This window comes from Thunnus maccoyii, chromosome 11 (assembly GCF_910596095.1).
Source record: "Thunnus maccoyii chromosome 11, fThuMac1.1, whole genome shotgun sequence".
In the NCBI taxonomy this organism is placed as follows: Eukaryota; Metazoa; Chordata; class Actinopteri; order Scombriformes; family Scombridae; genus Thunnus; species Thunnus maccoyii.
In genome coordinates, this window is record NC_056543.1 from 25,070,311 (window position 1) to 25,091,885 (window position 21,575).

The window sequence follows — 21,575 nt, forward strand, 5'->3', positions numbered from 1 at the left end:
GTCAGAAGAAAACCTTCTATGCTCGCAGTTTGGTAAACTTTACTTTCACCAATAATGTGTCTTTGCTAACAAGGAAGTTGCATTATCATGGAGGTTAAGATGGTGGGAGATTGTGTACAATTTAAGCCAAATCCACAGTCAATGAATATGTGGTGCCTCATCAAAGATATTTCTAAAAAAGTCATCAGTTATATTGTGGTAAACTTTAATTTTAAATTTAGAAATCTATGTTGTCATGTCAATCTTATTTTAGGTAATGCTACTTGCAATAAATACATGAAAAGTATGTTGAAAACACAGATGCTGGGACACTCACATTGACATAATGCACCAGTTTCTCCTGCTCGTTGACTTTGTAGGTCTTTATTCCGTACTCTTTGGCCAATCGGAGGATGCGGTTCTGAGTCGGACCAATGTAAGCCCCGCCCAGATCAACCCACTTTGTCTCCTTATTCTGAAGAGAGAAAAAAACACACACACAACAAAATATGAAAAGGAAGAACATTCCCATTACAGGTAAAGCTGAAAAGTCTTAATCATAGCACAATACAGTTGTACACAAAACAATATTGGCCTGAATATATGATGATGTTTTTCTGTGGAAATTGAAAAAGTGGGGGTTGTATTACAGTTTATGCAGGGACTTGACACCAGGTCCTACGGAAAGTGTTGCATTATGGGTTGTTTGTTGGCTAGAAAGTTTCTTCAAGCCTGTTTATAGTAGGGCTGCAGCTGATGATTATTTTCATTATTGCTTAACCTGCTGATTCTTATCTCGATTAATCACTGAATTGTTTTGTCTAGAAAATGACAATAAAGTGAAAAATGTGCTTAATAATTTCCCAGAGTCAAATACGATGTCTTCATATGTCTTGTTTTGTCCAACCAACAGTCCAAAACCAAAAGACATTATATTTGTTATCATGTATGACAAAGAAAAGCACAAAATAATCAAATTTGACAAGCTGTAAATGAACCAGTAAATATTTAGCATTTTTGCTTAATATGTTTATTTGATTATAAAAATAGTTGCCAAATAATTTCTGTTGAACGATTAATCGACTAATTGTTGGAGCTCTAGTTTCTAGTGTGTCTTTAAGAGTTAGTCAGCCCTAAAGGTGTTTAACCTGCAGGTGTTTTTGGTGGCTTTTGTAACACTTTTTTGCTGCCACAGAGGAAATAAATTCCTGATGATGTGTCTCCTCACGTCTTTACTGCTGAAATATCGAGCAGCCAAGAATTACTGGTGTCACAGTTTGTCATGATGAGGAGCTCAAAGAGCTACAGTAGATTAACTGCCAGAGAAAATAATTCTGACCACAGGAGAGTGTGAGAGTATGTTAAGTCTCTTAAATTAAGCCTCTCAAGTCTCTTTCCAAAAGCAGGTGTTTGAAAGCGGAAGGTAGTTCAGCTTATAGTCAGAGTAGTCTTATATTCTCCTTTAACAGCAGTGTCTACAATAGTGTTGACTCTCCCGGTCTTACCCGCACAGTGAAGGTACGACCACCAACTCGATCTCTGGCCTCCAGGACTACAGGGCTCAGTCCGCTGGCTTTCAACAGCTTTGCTGCACTCAACCCTGCAGACGGACAGAGAAACAATAGAGGTGATTCAAGGGCACATAAAATACACTTCCTGCACTGTACATTGGCAAGGTGACCCTTGTGTTATTGCAGCTACATGATTGTTGCATAATGTTATCTAATGGTGCATGTTTGAAATTTACAATATGTGTGACTGTGGGTGAGGCCCTACTCCTTTCTTTTTTCCTGTAAAGGCAGATAGGAGTGGATGAGATCTGTCCAACATTATGATAGATTAACTCACAGTCACACCTGTCTTTAAAGGAGCAGTACAGTATGTGCACGCCTCTTATTTCACCTTAATGCCTATTGACTCTGGTTATTACAGTGCACTGTGCTTTCGTCAGTCTATTGTGTATATAACTGTGTTTGAGTTTATCTATGTTTTTATTCCGTAAACCTTTTTCTTGCACACAGGTCTCCCTTGAAAGAGGATTAAATGAAGGATTAACTGACTAATATTTGGCTTTTGAATGACCTGAACATTAGCTGGAGGCTGAGAGAGCTGTGGGAAAGATGGGAGAGTAGGGGGAAGAGGAAATCTTTACAAGAACATGAGGGAGTGAGAAACATTCACAACAAATCACAAATCAGCTGACCTTCTGATCATGTGAGAACGAGAGGGCAAAGCAAGGAGTAAGGCACGACTTTAATATATACTGACTTACTGACTGACTGACCAACAGAAACAGAAACACAGCTTTTCACATGCTAACCTCAGGCAGTCCCTGTCATAGCTTTAACTCAATAAGACAGAGGAACGGCACTGGACAATGTCAGTGTAACATTCAAACTTTCACATACTCTGAATTCCCATTTCAAACATTTCTTTTAACACAATCTTCAGTAAACATGCAACTCTCCCAGATAATGTTACGATCCTAAAGGTTTATGTTTTAATCATGTTTAAACCATTTGTTTCTGAGAAATAGTTTTCTGTCTGTCACTTTCTTGTACTACATAATATAGCTATGAGCCTCTGCTAGTGTTGCTATGGAGAAGAAGCCAGTCAGAGGTGCAAATCAGAGACTCGCAGCTAATTCAAAACACGTCCTTGTAGCAGTTGTGAACAAAACACAGAGTCATAGTTGCTGATTTCCTATAAAACGGACCCAGAATCTGGATTCTAGGGCTACAACTAATGATTATTTTTCATTATTAATTAATCAGCTGATTACTTTCTCGATTAATTGATTGACCGTTTTGCCCGCAAATGTCAGAAAATAGTGAAAAATGACTTATTTATTAATTTCTTAAAGTTCATGATGATGTCTTCAAATGTCTTGTTTTGTCCAATCAACGGTCCAAAATCCAAAGAAATTCAGTTTACTATCATGTGTGACAAAGAAAAACTTCAAATCCTCACAACTGAGAAGCTGCAATCAGGAAATGTTTGGCATTTTTTCTTAAAAATTTGAAAAACAAATCATTAAAATATTGCCAATTAATTTTCTGTTGTGACTAATCGTTGCAGCTGTAGAGATTGTAAATCAGTTGTCTCAACATCATAATCTTTAGTTACCGCCTGCCATTTGTGTCGCGTTTAACTGAATCCTAAACTTGGTGATTGGATGTTTTGTACCAAAGAAAATCTTCAAAATCGTAGTTTTGATGTTATGTTTTCATGTACACAGGCTTGTACTTTTGACTTTTTATCAAAGAAGATATTTTTTTAACACAGTTCTTATCTTTTGTCCTGATGATTCAACCAGTCACTTGTCTACACAAGCCAGAGAAGTGAGTAACCTGTGAGTAACCTAAAACTGTCTGCAGAGAAAATACTCCTGACTTCTACTTCTGAAACCAGGGGCACTCCTCCAATTTTGCAATGCTGTTCATTCCAGAGGTGTTGGATGAGGTTGTAGTCACACCAAACTGGGAAAAGCATTTCTTTATGGACCTGGTTTTATGCAACGGGGTATTGTCATGTTGAAACAGGAAAAGCCTTTCCACATACTATTGCTACAAAATTGGACAACGTTCCTTAATTGGAAATAAGGAGCCAAACCCAAATCAAAAGTGCAGAAAAGTCCATATACTTTTGGCAATGTGGTGTATTAAGCCTGCTCCTAAACCCAGATTAATAAAAGCAGTGGCTTGTAATAGGCAGCGCAACATGAAACAGCTCAGCAGACACCCACATCTGTGCAAATGTTTTCTTGGCCTTCAACCCAAATTCCCTTCTTACCTTCCTATCTTAACTCCCTAACTCTCTCCTTCCAAATCCCGCTGAGCCCTGTTGAGGCTAGCGAGGTTTATATTAGTTTAAACATAGTTTGTCCTGTATTACCCAACTTTAGCCTCCCCTCGCTATACAAACACACCCACCCTGCCAGGCTTTGCAGGAAGCATTAGTCCTGACCAGACCAGGCTCACAAATCTTCCCCGTTAAATTGATGCTATTACCTGCGCTCAGCTCAAAAGGTCAGTCTCTGTCTTCGAAAACAAAGAGCATCTGTCTGCATCTCTTGTTTATGCCTACAGCCATCACTGCAAAAATAGCCTCCTGTTGGGATATTGCTTTGATCGGAAAGCTTGTTTGGTTTAATTGGCGCATAATTTTTTCCCCGTTTTTGTTTAATAAGAAAGCCTTTGGATAAATATGACTGATAGATCAATACAAAGCAAGCATCACTTCAAAGGATTCAGAGTTAGCATTCCCCCATTGTTCACCTCCATTCCCCCATCATGAAATAAAGAAGAGGAATGGACTGTGAGGCTGGAAAAATCAACATGCTACAACTGTTCCTCAACTGAACTTCAGCTGAGAGGCAGATTAAAATTCAGCTCATGCAGCAGGGAGCCGAAAAGACCAAAGAAAGAAAGAAATAAGGGAAAGTGTGAGATTATGTGCATCGATTCAAGCGATTCTAGCTGTGGAAATGTGAAAATGTGCAGAAGCAAGATCCCAACAACAAAAACAAATCTATCCTGTTTGCCGTTTTTTACTACAGCTGTATGTCTTCATCCGTTTTTATGTTATTTTAAGATTTAAGCTCTGCGCAAACATCTGCAGTCTTGCTCGCTATGGTCGTTTCTTTTGCTGCAACACTCTGAGGGAGCTGAATGAGAAACTGCATACCACTCAGAACCATTCACAGCAGAATTTTCCAGGTGCGTCTGCCCCCCAGCCATGAAAACCGTGCCATTTGTGGGATTACAAACAGAGGAAAAAGGTCAGGTAGTCTTTGGTGGAAACCGTGGAGAATCAAAGAGAGATAACACAGATTTCTCCTCCTCTTCTATCTCGTCCTCTCCTCTGAGCCAGATTTGCTATGCTGTTAACGCCTCATTTCAGCAGCTTTCTGCACCTAAAGACATGCTTGATATTTATCAAACAGACGCAACGGCCTTGAAGTGCAGTTTTCCTGTCATCTGAGGCGCAGCTGGTGTGCATTCAGCAGTGTGTCTCCCTCCTTTGTGCGTATGCATTTAAGGAGGGATCACACAAGAGAAGGGGGGAGATATGATAAGTGAGGTTGATTGTATGTTACATTCAACTGAATTTACTCAGGTTCACGCGGTGTACATGAGACATTTTGCATGAAGATTCTCAGCCTGTAAAAAGAAGGTGAAGATATATTACATAGAAGATGTGGTTGCTAAATGGAAAAAAGTGCAGAGAGGCAGAAAGGAAAGGAGTAAAGAGAAGTGCAGCGATACTAAATGAACACAGAATCTGACAATTTAATGGCCCCAAGCAAAGAGCGGATAGAGTTGTGGCTGACTGCTCATTAAACACAAAGTTCACTGAGCTGCTAATAATGCACCTTTTGTGAGTCTGTTGATATCATTCCATCTATTTTTCATTTCCATGTGTGTTAATAATTTGTACTGCATTCATTTGACAAACCTTTTGGCAAGTAAAAATTATTATTAATTATCTTATTATTATTATTACTTCTTATCCGTTTTTCTTTTCCTCTCTCCTGGCTCCCAACCACTGTTCCCCTCCACCACAGCACCTGGAGGCTCTGGTTGACCTAATTGTCTGGTTTCTCTCAGACGTTTGAAAGGAAAAAAGTAAACTGTGTATTTTGTAAGTTTAAAAAAACGATGTGATTTATGTGTTTGACCCGCTGGTCAAACACATACACACACACACACACACCTTTTCATCCTCTGCACTCTGTGCTGAAAAGACACAGACAGACACGGTTTCCTTGACAACAGTAATTGTTAAGATGGAACCACTTGGCAGGAACAAACAGCATTTGTATACTGTGTGTGTGTGTGTGTGTGTGTGTGTGTGTGTGTGTGTGTGTGTGTGTTAGAAATCTCTCACTGTTCCTGGACTGAGTCTCTGCCATCGTTGACTATGGTTCTCACCCACTGACCCCATCCCCCTCAGACACACACATGCATACATGAATACAATCATAAAGCCCTTTTAGACCAAAAGGTTCAAAAAAATGAAACCAGGACAAAACTTTGAGCATTCCTGTAGAACTGTGAAGATTAGACAAATTAGACCAGCGATACATTAAAAAATGACAGTGGCACCTGAGGACACAACAGAGTCATCCTGTTGTTTCTATCATATTTGTTGTTGCGTGACTCTTGATGTTTAGGCTGAATGTAATGATGGGATGAAGAGTAGACATGCAGAGGCGGAAAGGACAAAGAGCTCCAATGCGCCTTTGTGTAGCAGACAATCTGCTGAATGTTTGATGGTTATTTATTTCTGCTTTAGAACGTAATTGCATGAAACAATCAGTAAAATAAAGTTTAATCTCACTTATTCACTTGCTTTGTTCTCTCTGCTGTCGCCCAGACACTCAAATACATGCTCCACCAAACACACACATACACGCCAACAATATCCATGCAAATAATTGCATTGATAACTGTAAAATTACTTATACTTTGGAATATGTATTGGAGGAAGCCAATAGCTGTCCTCCTCCTCTATAGATTAACAGTGGAGTCAAAAGTGACATCAGTACAGTGTATCAAACTGCCGATACTGACATACAAGAGAAGTGAACACTGAGGGCAGAAGAAAGCTGATTGTCAACATCACATGATTGAGATGATGAGAGTACAGTTATTTTCAATATTAATTAATTATTCATATTGTTTTTTTTTTAAATGAATCAATTGTTTAGTCTATAGAAAGTCAGAAAGACCTGAAATACTCTGATCACACTTTCCTAAAGATACGTCCTCAGACAGCTTGTTCGGTCCAAAAACTTAATGTATTAAAATAAAAGCTAATCTCCACCTCTGGGAGGCTTCAACCAGCAATTGTTTTATATTTATGCCAATTATCATAATTGTTGCAATTAATTTTCTATTGTTTGACTAAGTGATTCATTGGCTAATCATTTGAGCACACAATGTGATCATATCATGTGATTATTTTACAAAACTCTTTTGTTTAAAGTAATAAAAGTAATAAAAAGCGACAAAGTTTCTTTTGCACATGTGTGAAGTGTTTTATCCAGTGCAATGCATAACAGTAAGACACAGTTCTTCCAGCACTCCTGGAGAGCAAAAGTTCAGTCAGGGGTGGAATTCTTCACAAGTATGGACATGATGAATGCTTACTGTATACATACAAATCCAGATACTTGGCAAAATAAAGTAGATTCAGGGTGATGTGTGAGTTTGCTTCACTGAACTGTATGTGTGACAGCGTCTGCTTGTCTACATGTGTGGATGATGTGTTAACGCTGTGATAGACCGGTGATCTGTCCAGGGGCCAGATGTATAAACAAAGTGTATGGACATAAACTATGCATGCGTGGTGGGAATATTTTTCCAGAGCCAGCCGCGGGGTAAGATAAGGATAAGGTGGAGATGGAAAAATAAGGTGAAAGACAGAGTATAAATATATTAAAACACTGTTTGTTTAGGCTGATAACCAACTGCAGTGATTGTGTGTTTTTTATGAAATCAAAGACCTATTTATAAACTTGATTAATTGCTTTTGTTGCTTCAGTGTTATCATTCTTTTAATTTACATATGAGGCATCATTTTATTTCTCTGTTAATATTTTGAATAACATTTTATTTTATCCTTAATTGTGACACATCCTGTAATGTCTGTTTCCATATGATCACTACAAACTAATAATCATCGATTACATTTGATGATGAGATGTACAGTAACTGCTGACGATGGTTTACAGGTCCATGTGATGAATTAATGATATGGATGCTATAAATAGGTGCACAGCCGTGCGTAATGGTTGCGTGTAATGACAGCTGTTCTGCTGTTGGGGAACCTCATCAGTGCAACACAATCGGTGAAACGTCACGTCTTCTTTCCTGTTTGTTTAAATGACGGTCTAAAGACTAGCGGAGTAGGCGGCGTACTGATGTGAAGATGGCTGGTTAAGGGTGTGTCTTCATACATTTATGGCTAATTGTGGGAGTGGAAATATTCCACAATGACTGGGATTTATAAAACGGAACCATGCATATGCATATTTCTGGCTTTGTGCATGAACACAGTTTTAGTTGTGAATCTCATGAGTGTCATGCATCTGGCCCCAAGATGTACAGCATCTCTTGCCCAGTGCATGCTGGGATGTGGGCTAGGTACCAACCACCTGCAACCCTGAAGAGAATAAGCGATGCTCAGGGATGGATGGTTGAAATATGGTTGTCATCAGTGTTTACAGCTGCAGCCTGGTTGTAAACATGTTAATCAGAACGTTTGTAATTTTTGAAGTGTTTCCTCTTTACTGATTTTTATACTCGACATCTCATGACTAAAATAATCAAGGCTGATAAAGATGCACCATCTAGGACTGATATGAATCCTATCGTACCAATTGTGTAAGCCGGATGTATCTGATCACGTGAATTCAAATTTGCAACATTGCTGTCCTTAAAAGTCCTCTGGTCCTCTGTTTCTTTCTCTCTCTGCTGCTCCTCCCTGTCTACCTCTCGCCTCCTTCCACCTCTTGCTTACCAGCTGTCATTTGTTTTTTCACTTCCAATTGTTCTTGCCATCCTTTGTCCCTCAGTGTTTCCCAGTCGTATGAGCCTAAATCACATTACAGGCTTCCTCTATGGCAGATGAGAACTGACATCCACCTTCAGCTCAGACTCTAAATATCTTTATGTCTTTTCTTCAGTTACATATTCTGACACCTGCAGAGTATGTTCTCCATGGATGATGTGGACATAAGATAAACCTTAAACCTTTCATATAGGCTTTTTCATTTATGACATTTTGTAAAGGTGGAAAAGCACAGGTGTAAATAATAAAGTCAATGATGGCTGAATCCCATTTATCTGCTTCAGTTTCAGGGTCCTGCTATTGTGAATGCTGGCTCACTGTCACACTGTCATGGCTCACTGGGACACTTAAATAGAACAGAGCCATCGTTAATGTTATTAGTAACACCTGTGCATTTCCTTCTGTGACTCAAACTCAAAATTTCTGCTGTGAAAAAGGCTTATTAAGTTTAAAGTAACATGCAAGGAATAAGTAACTTTAGTTGAAACAACAAAGAGACCAAAGTGAAACAGTCAGTCTGCTCCTACACAGATTACAGGATTTAAACCAAAACTAGATTTTATGCTGATTACTTTTTGGGGGATTTTGGGGTTGTTTGCTTAAGTTGCCAGCTACAGTCCTGATGAAGCAGGTTAGTTGAGTTTTTGACTGGCAAGATTTCAAACATAATCCCTTAGGATGTTTTTTCAAAACTTTAACTGTGATTTAGTCGTGAATATTTAATATTATTGAGAACAACTTAAGATTTTAAGCCATGAGCCTTCAGACCCATCGGTCTTAAATACACTTGTTTCCCAAAAGCATCTTAAGGCTAAGATGATCTTAGCCTATAGACTTACAACGGGACTAAGATCATCTTAGCTTTAAGATTAGCTTAGCTTTAGGGAAACGGCCCAGAAATGTAGTTCCTCCTTGATTTCTCTCTACTTTGATGGAACAAAAATGACAAAAACAATACTGTTGCTGTTCCATCTTTACAAGCACCAGGCAGCATACACTTGTTTACTATCAAACATCATCAAGGAGCAAAAGAGTTGCAGTTTGTCAAGTCTGACCTTCTGTCTGGACCGCCAATGTTGTGATGAGGTTATCACAAAGAGCTTAAGTGTATGTTCAAGCGGTCCATCTACAAAACCTGTGAAAATGTATCCAAAACACAAATAAATTGTGATTTAAGGGACCCAGAGTTTAAATTAAATGATGATGATGACAATGATGATAAATTAGGAAATAAGGCAGGCTGCTGTTAGATAATTAGTCATTTAACTAGAAATACCGCCTTGTGGTTGTATGTCTCCACCAACCAGTCAGGTTGCAGTTTACATCCATGTCTGTCCAGACTCATATAATATTTGGAGTGAAAACTTTGAAAGAATTTAATCAAACAATCACCACAGTTTCAAGGTGTTCACTCAAGATTAATGTCACCAATTCAGTATAAATGTGAAATATGGTCACAATCTCCCCTTCTGTTCCTGAGTTATGGCGTTGAACAATGGCGTTGAATAAAGTATTTTTACAGAACATTATGATGTCACAGTGAAGTTGACCTTTGACCTTTTGGATTTGTCCAAAATGTCATCACTTCATCATTTTATCCTATTAGACATTTGTGTGAAACTGTCATAATTAGCGTATGAATTCTTGAGTTATGGCCAAAAACCTGTTTTGTGAGGTCACAGTGACCTTGAACTTTGACCTTTGACCACCAAATTCTAATCAGTTCATCCTTAAGTCCAATTGGATGTTTGTGTGAAATGTAATGAAATTCCCACCAGGCGTTCTTGAGATATCGTGTTCATGAAAATGGGATGAACATAAACATAATAACCTCCAGCCACAGCTGGCGCTGGCGTGGAGGCATGAAAAAATATACATTTACTGTTAAGTCAGTAATCATCAGTCAGAGTAGGCTGCTTATCACATTGTGGATCTGAAGTAAAGGCCTGGATTTGTGGATGTGTTTTGTGTATGCAAGTATCATCAACAGTCTTTTTTCCACTATGTTCACTGCCTTCTGAGCGCTGAAAATGTGAATGAAAAACATGAAACATGATTTCTCCTGGGAAGGAGTCACATTATCCTTCCCACGACAGGAAAATGTTTAACAAAAACAAAGAATTTTCTCAACCAACTGTTTGACAACTGCTGTTCTGTTTTCTCGAAGGATGATGCCAAGCTGCTAAACACTGTCAAATTTTGACATTTTATTTTCTTTGAAAACCTACTGGGATGTGTGTTTCTGTCTGCGCCTCAGTAAAGTGTTCTTTCCGCAGGAACACAAACAAAAAAATCCAATACCAGCTGAGTGACAAGTGAGCCACTTGAATCAGGGCCCTAAAAGGCTCCATATTGATCCAGAGGGGGAGACATTTACAAGACACGCAGCAATCACATTTCCTCCGTCTCATGTTCTCAACGCTGAGACACTGATTGGCTGTTTACAGGCAACAAACTGAGGAGCAATATTGACAGACAATTACATGATGGTTTGAAATTCAGACAGACAGATGTGAGAGAGCGCAGACAGGAGAGTAATATGAGAAACAAATGTCCGTTGTCATGGAACAAGAACGTGATGTGTAATAATTAGGGCTGCACTGATTGAACAGCCACCAATCGATACACCTGATCGGCTGAGACCAGAAGTCTCTCTGACTATAAAGCCAACTGTATTAAAATGGGGCACCCAAGATGCATTGAGGACGCATTGATATCTGATTAACTCAGACCACATTCGAAGGTGGTCTGGGCCACATATGGCCACATTCTTTTAGCGGTGTGTACGTGCGTGAATGTGTCCTGGGCCACACTGAAGGACCGCCTACTCAACTGATGTCCTCTGTGTAAGTGGAAGTACGTACTAATTCGTGAGCCAACAGTGTCATATTAAAGTGCAAAACAACAGGAAGATGCCACAACAACAAGCAAAATGGATTGTCGTGGATGGAGTACACACGAAACACACTGTCTGATTTCCATTTGGGCCGAAGAGTTTGGTTTTGCCCACGCGCCAAAGTCTTTGCAAACCTCTTCTTCTTCTTCTTCTTCTTTTAATTTCTGGCAGACTAGGCACAGGAAGTTGCTGCCTCCTGACAGTTAAAAACAACAACGCATTTGGTCTTTGCAAACAGAAATGATGTACATTTGCATATAGATCCAATCACAAGTGGTCACTCGAGACGCATGTTAAGTGTAAAGGATCATTTTGATGTTGCAACCAGCCTTCAGGCAAACACTGAACACAGCTATCACTCTGACAACAGCTGTAAAATAATTAAGCCAGACAAACACTGAACATAGAAGGAAAGTGGGAACATTTCCCACAGAACACCTGCCTCAAATCCCTCGCTTTAACTATCACAGATTAAAATGAGGACTTTACCAGTTGTGCAAATATCCATTGGCTACATGTGCAAAAAGCACAATCATTGTCATCAATGACAAACTGAACACAGCTGAGATTACACCCGCGCATTTCTCATGGCTCTACCTGCCACACACAAGGCAAACACAGAGGCGCAGGCACGCAGAAAATGACATATGGAAACACACATGAGTTGTCCATCTAATGATTATGTCTGGCAGCTCAGAAAATACGTTCTCTTGTTTGCACAGCTGGACGGAGAAAGTGGTGTTCTAGGATTGCAGCTATGATGATGGTAATTAGACCTGCCAGAGAAGGTAAAGGTTCATGTTGCTTTAGGAGCCTTTAGATATGATGTGGCTTCAACTTAACTGGGTGGAAGACCAGTAGTATATTGTGCAGACTCAACAGGTGCATCTGAGGGTCCTTGAAAGACGGGATTGAGCACAGAGCGCTTATTACTTGTTACTACTTGAGACTTCATGAGACTAAAGCACCAACACCCTGCAGCTTTTGTGACTTTCAAAGAAGATGAAAGACAGGGGCGCTCGATTCATTTCAAAAAGTGCAGGGGCCAAAAAGTGTTTGTGTGTGTGTGCCCGTGTGTTAAGGCCTTTTCATACTTTCCATGTTCCGCGTCCACGGACAGCTGTGGACTTGCACGTGGACTGCGGACGCACACACGCTTCCATTCATACTTTTTGGGGATCTGCGGACACAGATGCATTCCACATGTGCACACTAGTAAACAGAGTTGCAGTGTGATAACTTTCCAGAGTTGTGAGTATTACAAACCGCTGTGCAGTGTTTTTCTGATCAGCCTTTAAACGCAACAACCTGTTAGTCCAACTGGACTTGCTGGATCGTATTTAATTGTCTCACAGGCACTTTAAACAACACGCCCAAACCAACACAGCCCCTTGTACTGTTTTACACGAAACTGTTTTCAGCAAGGGTGAAATCTGCAGTCAGACATTGGGGGAACCAGGTGGGTAGTGGAGTTTTAAGCTTATCTTGGACTTTTAGCTAGTTAAAATAAAAATGTCCTGACAGCTCTGATGGAGCTCAGGATTCATCCAAACGACCGCTTTAATACAAACAATTCCACCATATAAACCTGGAATCTGTAACAGCTGACATCTTTATATACAGTCAATGGTTTAGATGGGTAGCACAACACAAAACGTTAATTACTGTCAGATCCTGACCGATCCGGTGTCAGTAAAGTTACCGCTGCTGGGCCTCGTACGTAAATGCACACATCACTCTCTCAGTTTAAAGACATCTATTGTTTCAGCTGCTGTGTGATGCTGCAGGTGTTTAATAAAGTCAAAGGAAAGAATCTGACTCATAGCCAGCTGTGGGAAACAAACAGAACATCAGTACTGATTGTACTACTGATTGATTAATGCAAAATTCAGACATTAATCTGACGTGTTTCAGACCTGTCTGAGTCACATTAATAGCTGCAGCCTATTCTGAAGACATTTCAGTAGATTATGTTATAGATGCTAAATACAAGAGAAGTAAAAGAAGAAAAATACATGGACGTTGGTTTGTGATTGTGGAGAGCTCTGTGTGCGTGCACCTCTGCTAATTAAAGCCACGCAATTTGAGGCATTTGTGCTCTCTGCAGTTTTCATTATGGACCAATCTGTGCTGAAATGTGGAGGAAAGCATGAAACACTGGAAACTGCTCTGCTCACTGTAAACAGTAACTTTACCACCATAGCCTGTATGCGTCTTGTTAACGCCAAATTATTTCCACTCTGTTACATTAAATAAACCAGTTTTGAGAACCAGAAATATGTGGGGCTCATCTAAAACCATTCAGGGCTGAAGCAGTTGCAGCCCACAGGACCTACAGGATGGACACAAAGCTTTGGTGCTGCCCTCACAGCTGTTGCGTTGCTGTTGACATCAACACAAATGAGACACAGGAGGTTTTGCTGTGATTCACAGAAAACCTCCTGTGTCTTTTTACCAAAAGTGTTGCAATATAGGGACATTTGAGGTGATACAGTGATTCGCGACTTAAAAAGAGGAGGGTTAGGTGGTAAAGTACCTTCGGCACCAGTGAAGAAGAAAGGTCATACTGCACATGATGTGAGGAGTGAAGGTGTGACACAGTTCAAAAAGGGTCATCTTTTATGTGGCTTTCTAGTTCAGCTCTCACACACATTATAGTCTGTGAGTGTGCATGTGTGTGTGTGTGTGCTGGCACCACAGTAGTGTCCATCAAGAAGACTGTTGTCTTTGACTTTTATCCAGATCTCTAAATACCAGAACCTTTTAACAAGAACAATAGAGTACACTAGGTACACTGGCACTAAGACATGGACACACACAAGTGTGTGCACACAAACACACATGTAAATTTTATTGTAGGTCATTTACTCAGATGACCACAGTGTAACATTCACTCTCTGGAGGCTTTCTCTTACCTGAACTACAGGTACCACTTCCTGCCAACTCCAACTCTTATCTTCACCTCACTCTAATCGTAACCATGGTCCCAAATCTTAAAGATTCCCTGCAGACATGTTTTAAAACATATAAAAATACTCTGCTTTGAATAATAGTTTGTGTCTGATATGTTTTTTTCCTTCCTTTCTTAAAAACCTTGACATCTCCTCCTTTTCCCTCATTAAAAATCCAGAATCAACGAATATATACAAATATTTTTCTTTTCTAATGCTTAACTGCTGGACACAAGATGTCTCCTGCTTCACTGTAAAGTCTTTTCTCAGTGTTTGTGCACTGAAGGCGTCAAGTTTCCATATCACACTATGTAAGTTTCAAAGTGGACCACTAGTTGTGATGTCTCAAATCATGCTCCTAAGTACATGCCTTAAACTCAGATTTAAGGCAAACACAGAGAAACTTTCCACTTTCAGTACTGAATGTGAAAACAAACTCTGCACATAAATCATTCTGCACAAACATCCAACTGTAGGAACAAGAAAAAAGACACATATTTTAGTGAAGGGGGGGCTTTCAGAAATAAACCAAAAAATTACAGTAAGTGCCAGAACGTGCCCACAAGAACTGCGTGCTGTTATAAATATAGCTAAACTAAACAACACATCCAACACACACAAGAAAAAAACTCCCAAAAGTACCTCAACATGCTGCACTCCAGAGTGGCTAAAGTCAAACCTGTTTTCACATTCAACATACAAAGCTCTGTCATCAGAGTGACTTTTTACTGAATAAACAAAACCCAAGGGTGGCACACCCCAGCAGTGCATGATGCATGTCAAAGTAACTATTAATTTCTATGTGAGCCCACCAGTGCTTTCTTGATAAGCATCATGGGTTGAAATCCCTCTCCTGGTTCCCACAGATGAACTCAAACAGAACAGAAGAACAGCGTTTTCATAAAATTCACTGTCCATATCAGCACATCCCATCTGCTGCATGTCAAAGCATGCAACACTACACAATGCATTTTAAGGCAAACTACTGTCTATTACATTTGATCCAAAATGTGGTGCTGCTCTCTCTGCTAAACCCTAACATTAATTTGCCAAAGCAGACATGGAAAGAGAACGGACATGTATTTTCTATTGAGCATGCTGTAGTTTTATAGTCATTTAACTTTACTACTGACTTCTCTGGGTACAGGTCTGTGGAGAAGAGGAATCCAGCACAGTTTATAGGCCTGCTGCACACCAAGTGCAGCCAAGTCCTTTAAACCATCTCTTGCACGCTTTATTGAAGATAACTGCACTGGACTTGACGGCAATTTTGACTCGACTAGGGAGAAACAACCCCCCTCGACCGCTTACTGTTGCGCTCCTCATGCCATGCTTCCATCCTCTTTCCATTTTCACAGCCACCTCAAGTTCCCTATTTACTCCCCTTGCAACTGTTCATTTCCTCCTTCTCCCCTCCAAAATTATCAGAGATTTTAATCTTTCTGACTCCTTCCTTCTGTGTTTGTTTCTCAGTTTGGTGCATTTTATTTCCCACAGCTGCTGAGACAAAACAGGAGGAAGTAGGTCCTTCCTTCACTTCCCTATTATTTCTGCTTTTCGTTCCACTATCTCTCCCGTCGCTCTCCCCTTCCTTCACTCCCCTTCTCCCTCAGCATCCTCTCTGCTGCTGGTTTGATAACAGGCTGTCACAAGTGATTAATGTTGTCTCAGAAAGTGCTGGCTACCCCTCGAGGGCCACAGCTCCTGCTGGTGGGTGGGTGGCAGGCAGGAAAATGACAATTGCATTTGCAGGGGAGAGGAGAAACACACATCTCAGGGGAGAGGGTGACACAGACGCAGGGAGAGTGACAAGAGGAAATAGCACTCCCTCTCCCCCTCGTTTCATCTGTCCTTTGATTGGACAGTGATTGTTATGTGTGGACCTCATTGCATGCCAGTAAAGGGCAGGGGTATAAACAAATGGTGTAATTACAAGACCCTAATGTGACAGAAGGGAAAAGAGGCAGAGTGGGAGAAAGACAGGGGGGGCTGTCTGCCAGTATTATTAAATTAACTTTTTCTGTAGCACTTGTTTTGCCTGTTTGACTGGTATTTGAACTGACACTGACCTAAATTCTTCACTGTCTGATAGACAGACGGACGTGCAGGAAGGCAGTTGATTGAACTGTCAGTCTAGCAGAGAGAGGACACAGCGGTCAGGCAGGAGGAACAAAACAACGTCAGTCAGCACAAGAACTTGACAGGCGTTTAAATCCTCTCGCTGCACTTTGCACATAAAAGCCGCGACTGCAAATCTGCAAAAAGTGTCATAGCGGTCTGAGGAAGCACTATGTGTGTATCCACAGAAACACACAGAGACATAGTGATTGAGATTAGTCTTGTGACACCACTCTGCAACTCTGTGATCCAACACAGCCATATTTCAATCTACATTTCCTATCACTTACTATTAAGAGAATTGTTTTTGTCGACAAGAAATTACAAGAAATGTTCTTTCCTGCTAATGTCACGAGATGACAGCAGAGTTTTGCATTATTGGCAGTACAAAGACAGTCTGCAATGCAGGCTCACAGAAAGAGAAACAATGACCACCAAAAAAACGCCTGAAAAAAACCCAAAACATCCTCTTCAGGAATAGCCTGTTCCCACTCCAGGAACTACATCCTCCTTTTGTTACAGGAAATAAAGTGTTACCTAATAAGACTGCTTTCAAAGAAAGCTGCAGAACCACCAGTTAACCTCTTAAGCAAGGACTTTCTCTTTCCTCCAATACAGTACCATTATTACTGAGGGGAAATGCAGCAATCCTAGTAATCTGCCAGTAACATGCAACAATGCAAAATTACACCAAGTGCTGGAGGAAGTGGGAATGAACATCAGCTCTTTATATACTGTGAGCTGAAAATGATACTGAAGCAGATGTAGTTCACATGCAGGCAGGTGGACTCATCCTCAGCATCATTCCTCGCCTCTAATTGGCTCACAGACAAAATGAAAACCAAGTAGGCAGCTTTTACGACGAGGATATTTTAAATGAAACAAGTGAAGTCACACATCAACCTCACAGATGCAACCTATAATAATGTATGAGACCCCCTCCTCCTCTTCCTCTTATGTAATACAAAGTATGCTCTGGCTGATTAGCTGTTACTTAACAGGCAGTGCTGCGGTGATACAGCGGTGGACAGGGAGAGGAGGGAGCCTCACGGAAGAGACGTGAAAGCAGAGAAACTGGATGTAACACCGTGAGAAAGAAAAACCCACATTATGCAAAATGAGCGTCATATAATTATCAGATGAGAGGATCAGCCCTAAGCAAGGGTTGTACCACTTCTTGGCAACAATATCCATGCGCCTTCTGTGCAACAGTTGTCTATTCACCTTAAACAAAGCGCATCAGTCCGCTACAGGCGGTGCGCGAAGGTTTGGAAACAGTCAATTCATATACATCGTTTGTCTCCATCTAACCTCGCATCCTAGTGAGCATTATTAACTTTTTTCATGTTGTACCTACCCGATATGCCTCCGCCGACCACTATAACATCGTAGGTGTTGCTGGGTGCAGTCATGGTGCAGTCTGGTCCGTCTCTCCCCGCTCTGCCGTGTACGCTCGTCGCTGAACGCAGGGCGCACGGAGGGGCGCATCTGTATTAAAAGCGCCGGGCAGGCCCACTCCCTCCAGACTCCGCCCACCGATAGTAAAGCAACGCACTGGTCTGTGGATAGGGAGGATTATTAGGAGCTGTCATACACCTGCAGAGACATCACTTTTTTACCTCATTTACACTCAGCAGTAAACAGTTTAGCACGCGGACTTCGCTCCTATGTTGGTGCTATGACAGTCCGGCCTAAGGTCTCTTCTTATCAATCAAAGCTGCTGTAAATCTTTTATTCATACTATCATAATTTAAATGCTTGGCAAGGAAAGGATTTTTTTACTCTATCAAATTAAGTTTTTTTTTTTTTTTTTGAAGAAGAAGTAAATTATTTTTTCTTTACAAGGGTAAAGCCCCTCTGGCTCCAAACTCTGGGTCTCTATAATCAGACATTTATGATAAAGATGCAGTTCAAAAGTATTTCAAGAGTATTATTTGCGTGTATTCATGCCAAAACAATAAGAATGAAAGAATTGTTTTGCTGTCCACTTCAACCCAAATACCAGTTATTGTAGTTTAACAAAAGTTCTGCCATCTGCTGAATTCATACAGTGTTTCCCTCATTTTCTAGATAACACTGTAGCCCACATTTAAAGTTAAAGTTTTTCACTTGTCATGTTTTGTTGTAGCATTATATCCTCCTAGGCAGACTGGCTTCACATTTGTATTCTTTAGTTTCTGTTGCCCTCTTGTGGTTGGTTGGTTACATCTAGGCAGGAGCTGATTTTTGCACATGCTGTGTGTTGTTCATACATCCTGGTCATGTGCTGTTACCAGGCTGATTAGAGCATTTCTGCTCCAATCATCAGTAATGATACATCTAAGGATCTTATTGAACAGCTCAGTTTATGATCTGTTATGGATATGTTGTGGTCCCGTCCTCCTAATAACAAGGGTCCAAATTTTGCAACATTTTGAGCTATTTCCCACATGGAGTGCTATAAAATGTGGTTTATGAATGTATTTATGTATTCATTTTCAGGTGGGTACATAGTAAATTAAGCGCCCCCTAGTGGGTTAATCTGACCATGATTGCAGTTAATCCTAATCCTCATTTGATCTAATTTATGGAATAAGCTACTAAAGTCCCACGCTAGCACATCCCCGTCTTTATGAGGACTAGAGCAGTGTGAGAGAGACTGGGGAAGAAGGGGGAAGGTAAGAGTAGAAACACTGATTTTTTCAGTTTAGTATGGACACCTGTACAGTCTGATGTGATTCAATGCAACAGAGTAAAACTTTGTCAAGATTGTGATGTTCAGGTATTGTGTCAGAGAGGTTGTTGTTGATTTAAGGCTACGGCCATTTTTAAGGCTGTACTTGGTTTTGTATAATCAGAAACATCGTTCCATATAATGCAGTCCAATTAACACATTACTAACTACAGCCTCAACAAGTCTTAACTTTTCTTTGACAAAAGTGCTGGAAGCAGCTTTCAATGCTCATATTAGTAGGACTGTGAGTTGTATGATAATGTGCTGCAATGTAGATGTTATTGTGGCATGTGTCATGGCAAAGTACTGAAGGCTCAATGACGATGTGTCACATTACTATAGAAAAGGCACACACAAAAGGGTGCATATCTGAAAGGTGCTTATGATGTCAAATATCAAGTAAAAGTGATGAAGAGCCTTTATGGGGCCTTCTTCTGAAACCTGAGATGTCTTCTCACAGCCCCAAAGCTAAATAAACATAGATTTTGCTCCATCCTTCTCTGTGTTTGTTGTGTGTTGGAAAGATGGGATACATACACATCTGACTTTTGACATTTAATCACCTCAAGAGTTCCTCATCATCTGGAGACATGGTAAAGATGGCGGCCTGCTGTCCTTTTCTAGAGGAAAAAACAAAGAGAAAATGTACCACACGATCAAATTACATTGAAATAAGTGCAATAAGAATACCATAGCATATGCATCACAGAACACAATAGGTATTTTATTAAGTATGAATATGGTTTTAATGATAACTCATATTTTTAACATTTCTTCTTCTTTTGTAAGATTTTGTTTTGAGCTCATCCTCATTGTCTTGATGTCCTGTTAGCTAACTTGATGTACATGAAACCTAAATGAACACTCATCAAACATATCTTTTCATATACGTTTCATATCATCTCTATCAAAATCACCGAGGTAAAACTGGTGGACAGATGAGGGATGCTGGGTCAGAGAAAATATAACATACAGACATAAGGAGAGGGTGTAGACGTCGCCATGACGATGTGTGTGGGAGGTGAAGTTTAGAAATAGGTCTAGAATAGCTGCAGAGCAACATGAGAACACATTGTATTCCTTGGTGCTGTCTTTTTCCTCCAGAAGGTGTCTGTATTAGATGTTATCCAAGACTCAGCGGGGCACAGAACAGTTTGTAGAGAAAGAAATACTGTACCTGCACCATCCTCTTCATGTTCATCTTCACTGTGTGATACTGAGACCACAGTGGAGATAATGAGATACTTTGTGTTTGAATCCAGCTACGTGTGTGTATAGTGTAGCCTGTCAGCAGAGGGCAGCAGTAGCCTGAAATGACTTCAGTCAGACAGAGTTGAAACTGGGATCTGACAGACATCTGACTTCAGATAAATGAAGACTCTTTAATCACTTTAAAAAACAAAAGAAAACAAAACAAACAAAAAATTTTTCTTACGTTCACTCTAACACAAAATGTGTACCTGTGGAAAAATTCAAATTACAAGAAGATTTTTATGTGGAAATGAGTAAAGCAGTGGTGAGGAATAAATATTTCCAAGTAATTACTGAGGTCTCTAAAAAACTGTCCCATAGAACTGATTGCTCATCGACATTTTTAGCAAAACACAATTCGTGAGTCATCATGTTTTTCTATTATTTTAACAATTGACAATGGACTTGGACACATCTTATTAACACATAGTACAACTACCATAAACTTCAAACCAAGTCCATTTATGTTAATTCATATTCCTATTTGCTTGCAGTGTGATTAATAAGTTTTTTTTCAGCAGCTGAGCAGCTAATTAGCTACCTAGCCTGCTAACTGATGTTAGTGAATATTTGTTTGGTGGCTCGTTCAACAAGCTAAACTGCAGGACATGACGTGTGTTCATGTTTGTAAGTTAGATAAGAAGCAGACTTTAGCAGCAAAGCTAATGTGGGTTGTTCAGACTCTTTAGTGTGGCTCTTGTGTTGTGTAACAGGATGCTATCAGGCTCAGTGTGACCGCCTGCTCTGCATGTGATAGAACAACATGTTATCGCTTTATGTAAGATTTGATTGATTGTATGGAAACAGACTTTCCATCTTATACACAGATAACTAACAGTTTTTCAAATGAGAACACAGAACAAGTTATTTATAGCAGATATGTACAATTTATTTTCAGTTAGACTTAAAGAGTCACAAAGACATTTTACAGGACAGATATTAAGCCTAATGGCAGGTAAAACAAATGACCTTACAAATTACTGTTATCTTCAAAACTCTTTGCCTTCTTACAGGCTGCTCCACAAAATTGTTTACCAGCAACAAATTGAAGTACAGTATATTGTCCTGTTTTTGTCAGTTTGTCAGCAGG

At 40.0% G+C, this 21,575-nt stretch overlaps 1 protein-coding gene across 1 annotated transcript in view; it reads right to left on the reverse strand.

The window, feature by feature from the left end:
* Positions 1 to 18,002, reverse strand: part of mao (monoamine oxidase) — a 37,546-nt gene extending 19,544 nt beyond the window's left edge. The window contains exons 1-3 of the mRNA XM_042427361.1: positions 17,879 to 18,002; positions 1,485 to 1,579; positions 317 to 454 (exon numbers count right to left, since the gene is read on the reverse strand). Coding sequence (XP_042283295.1) covers positions 317 to 454; positions 1,485 to 1,579; positions 17,879 to 17,933 — 288 coding nt within the window. The 5' untranslated portion in view covers positions 17,934 to 18,002. The remainder of the gene's footprint in view (positions 1 to 316; positions 455 to 1,484; positions 1,580 to 17,878) is intronic.
* Between the last annotated feature and the right edge of the window lie 3,573 nt (positions 18,003 to 21,575).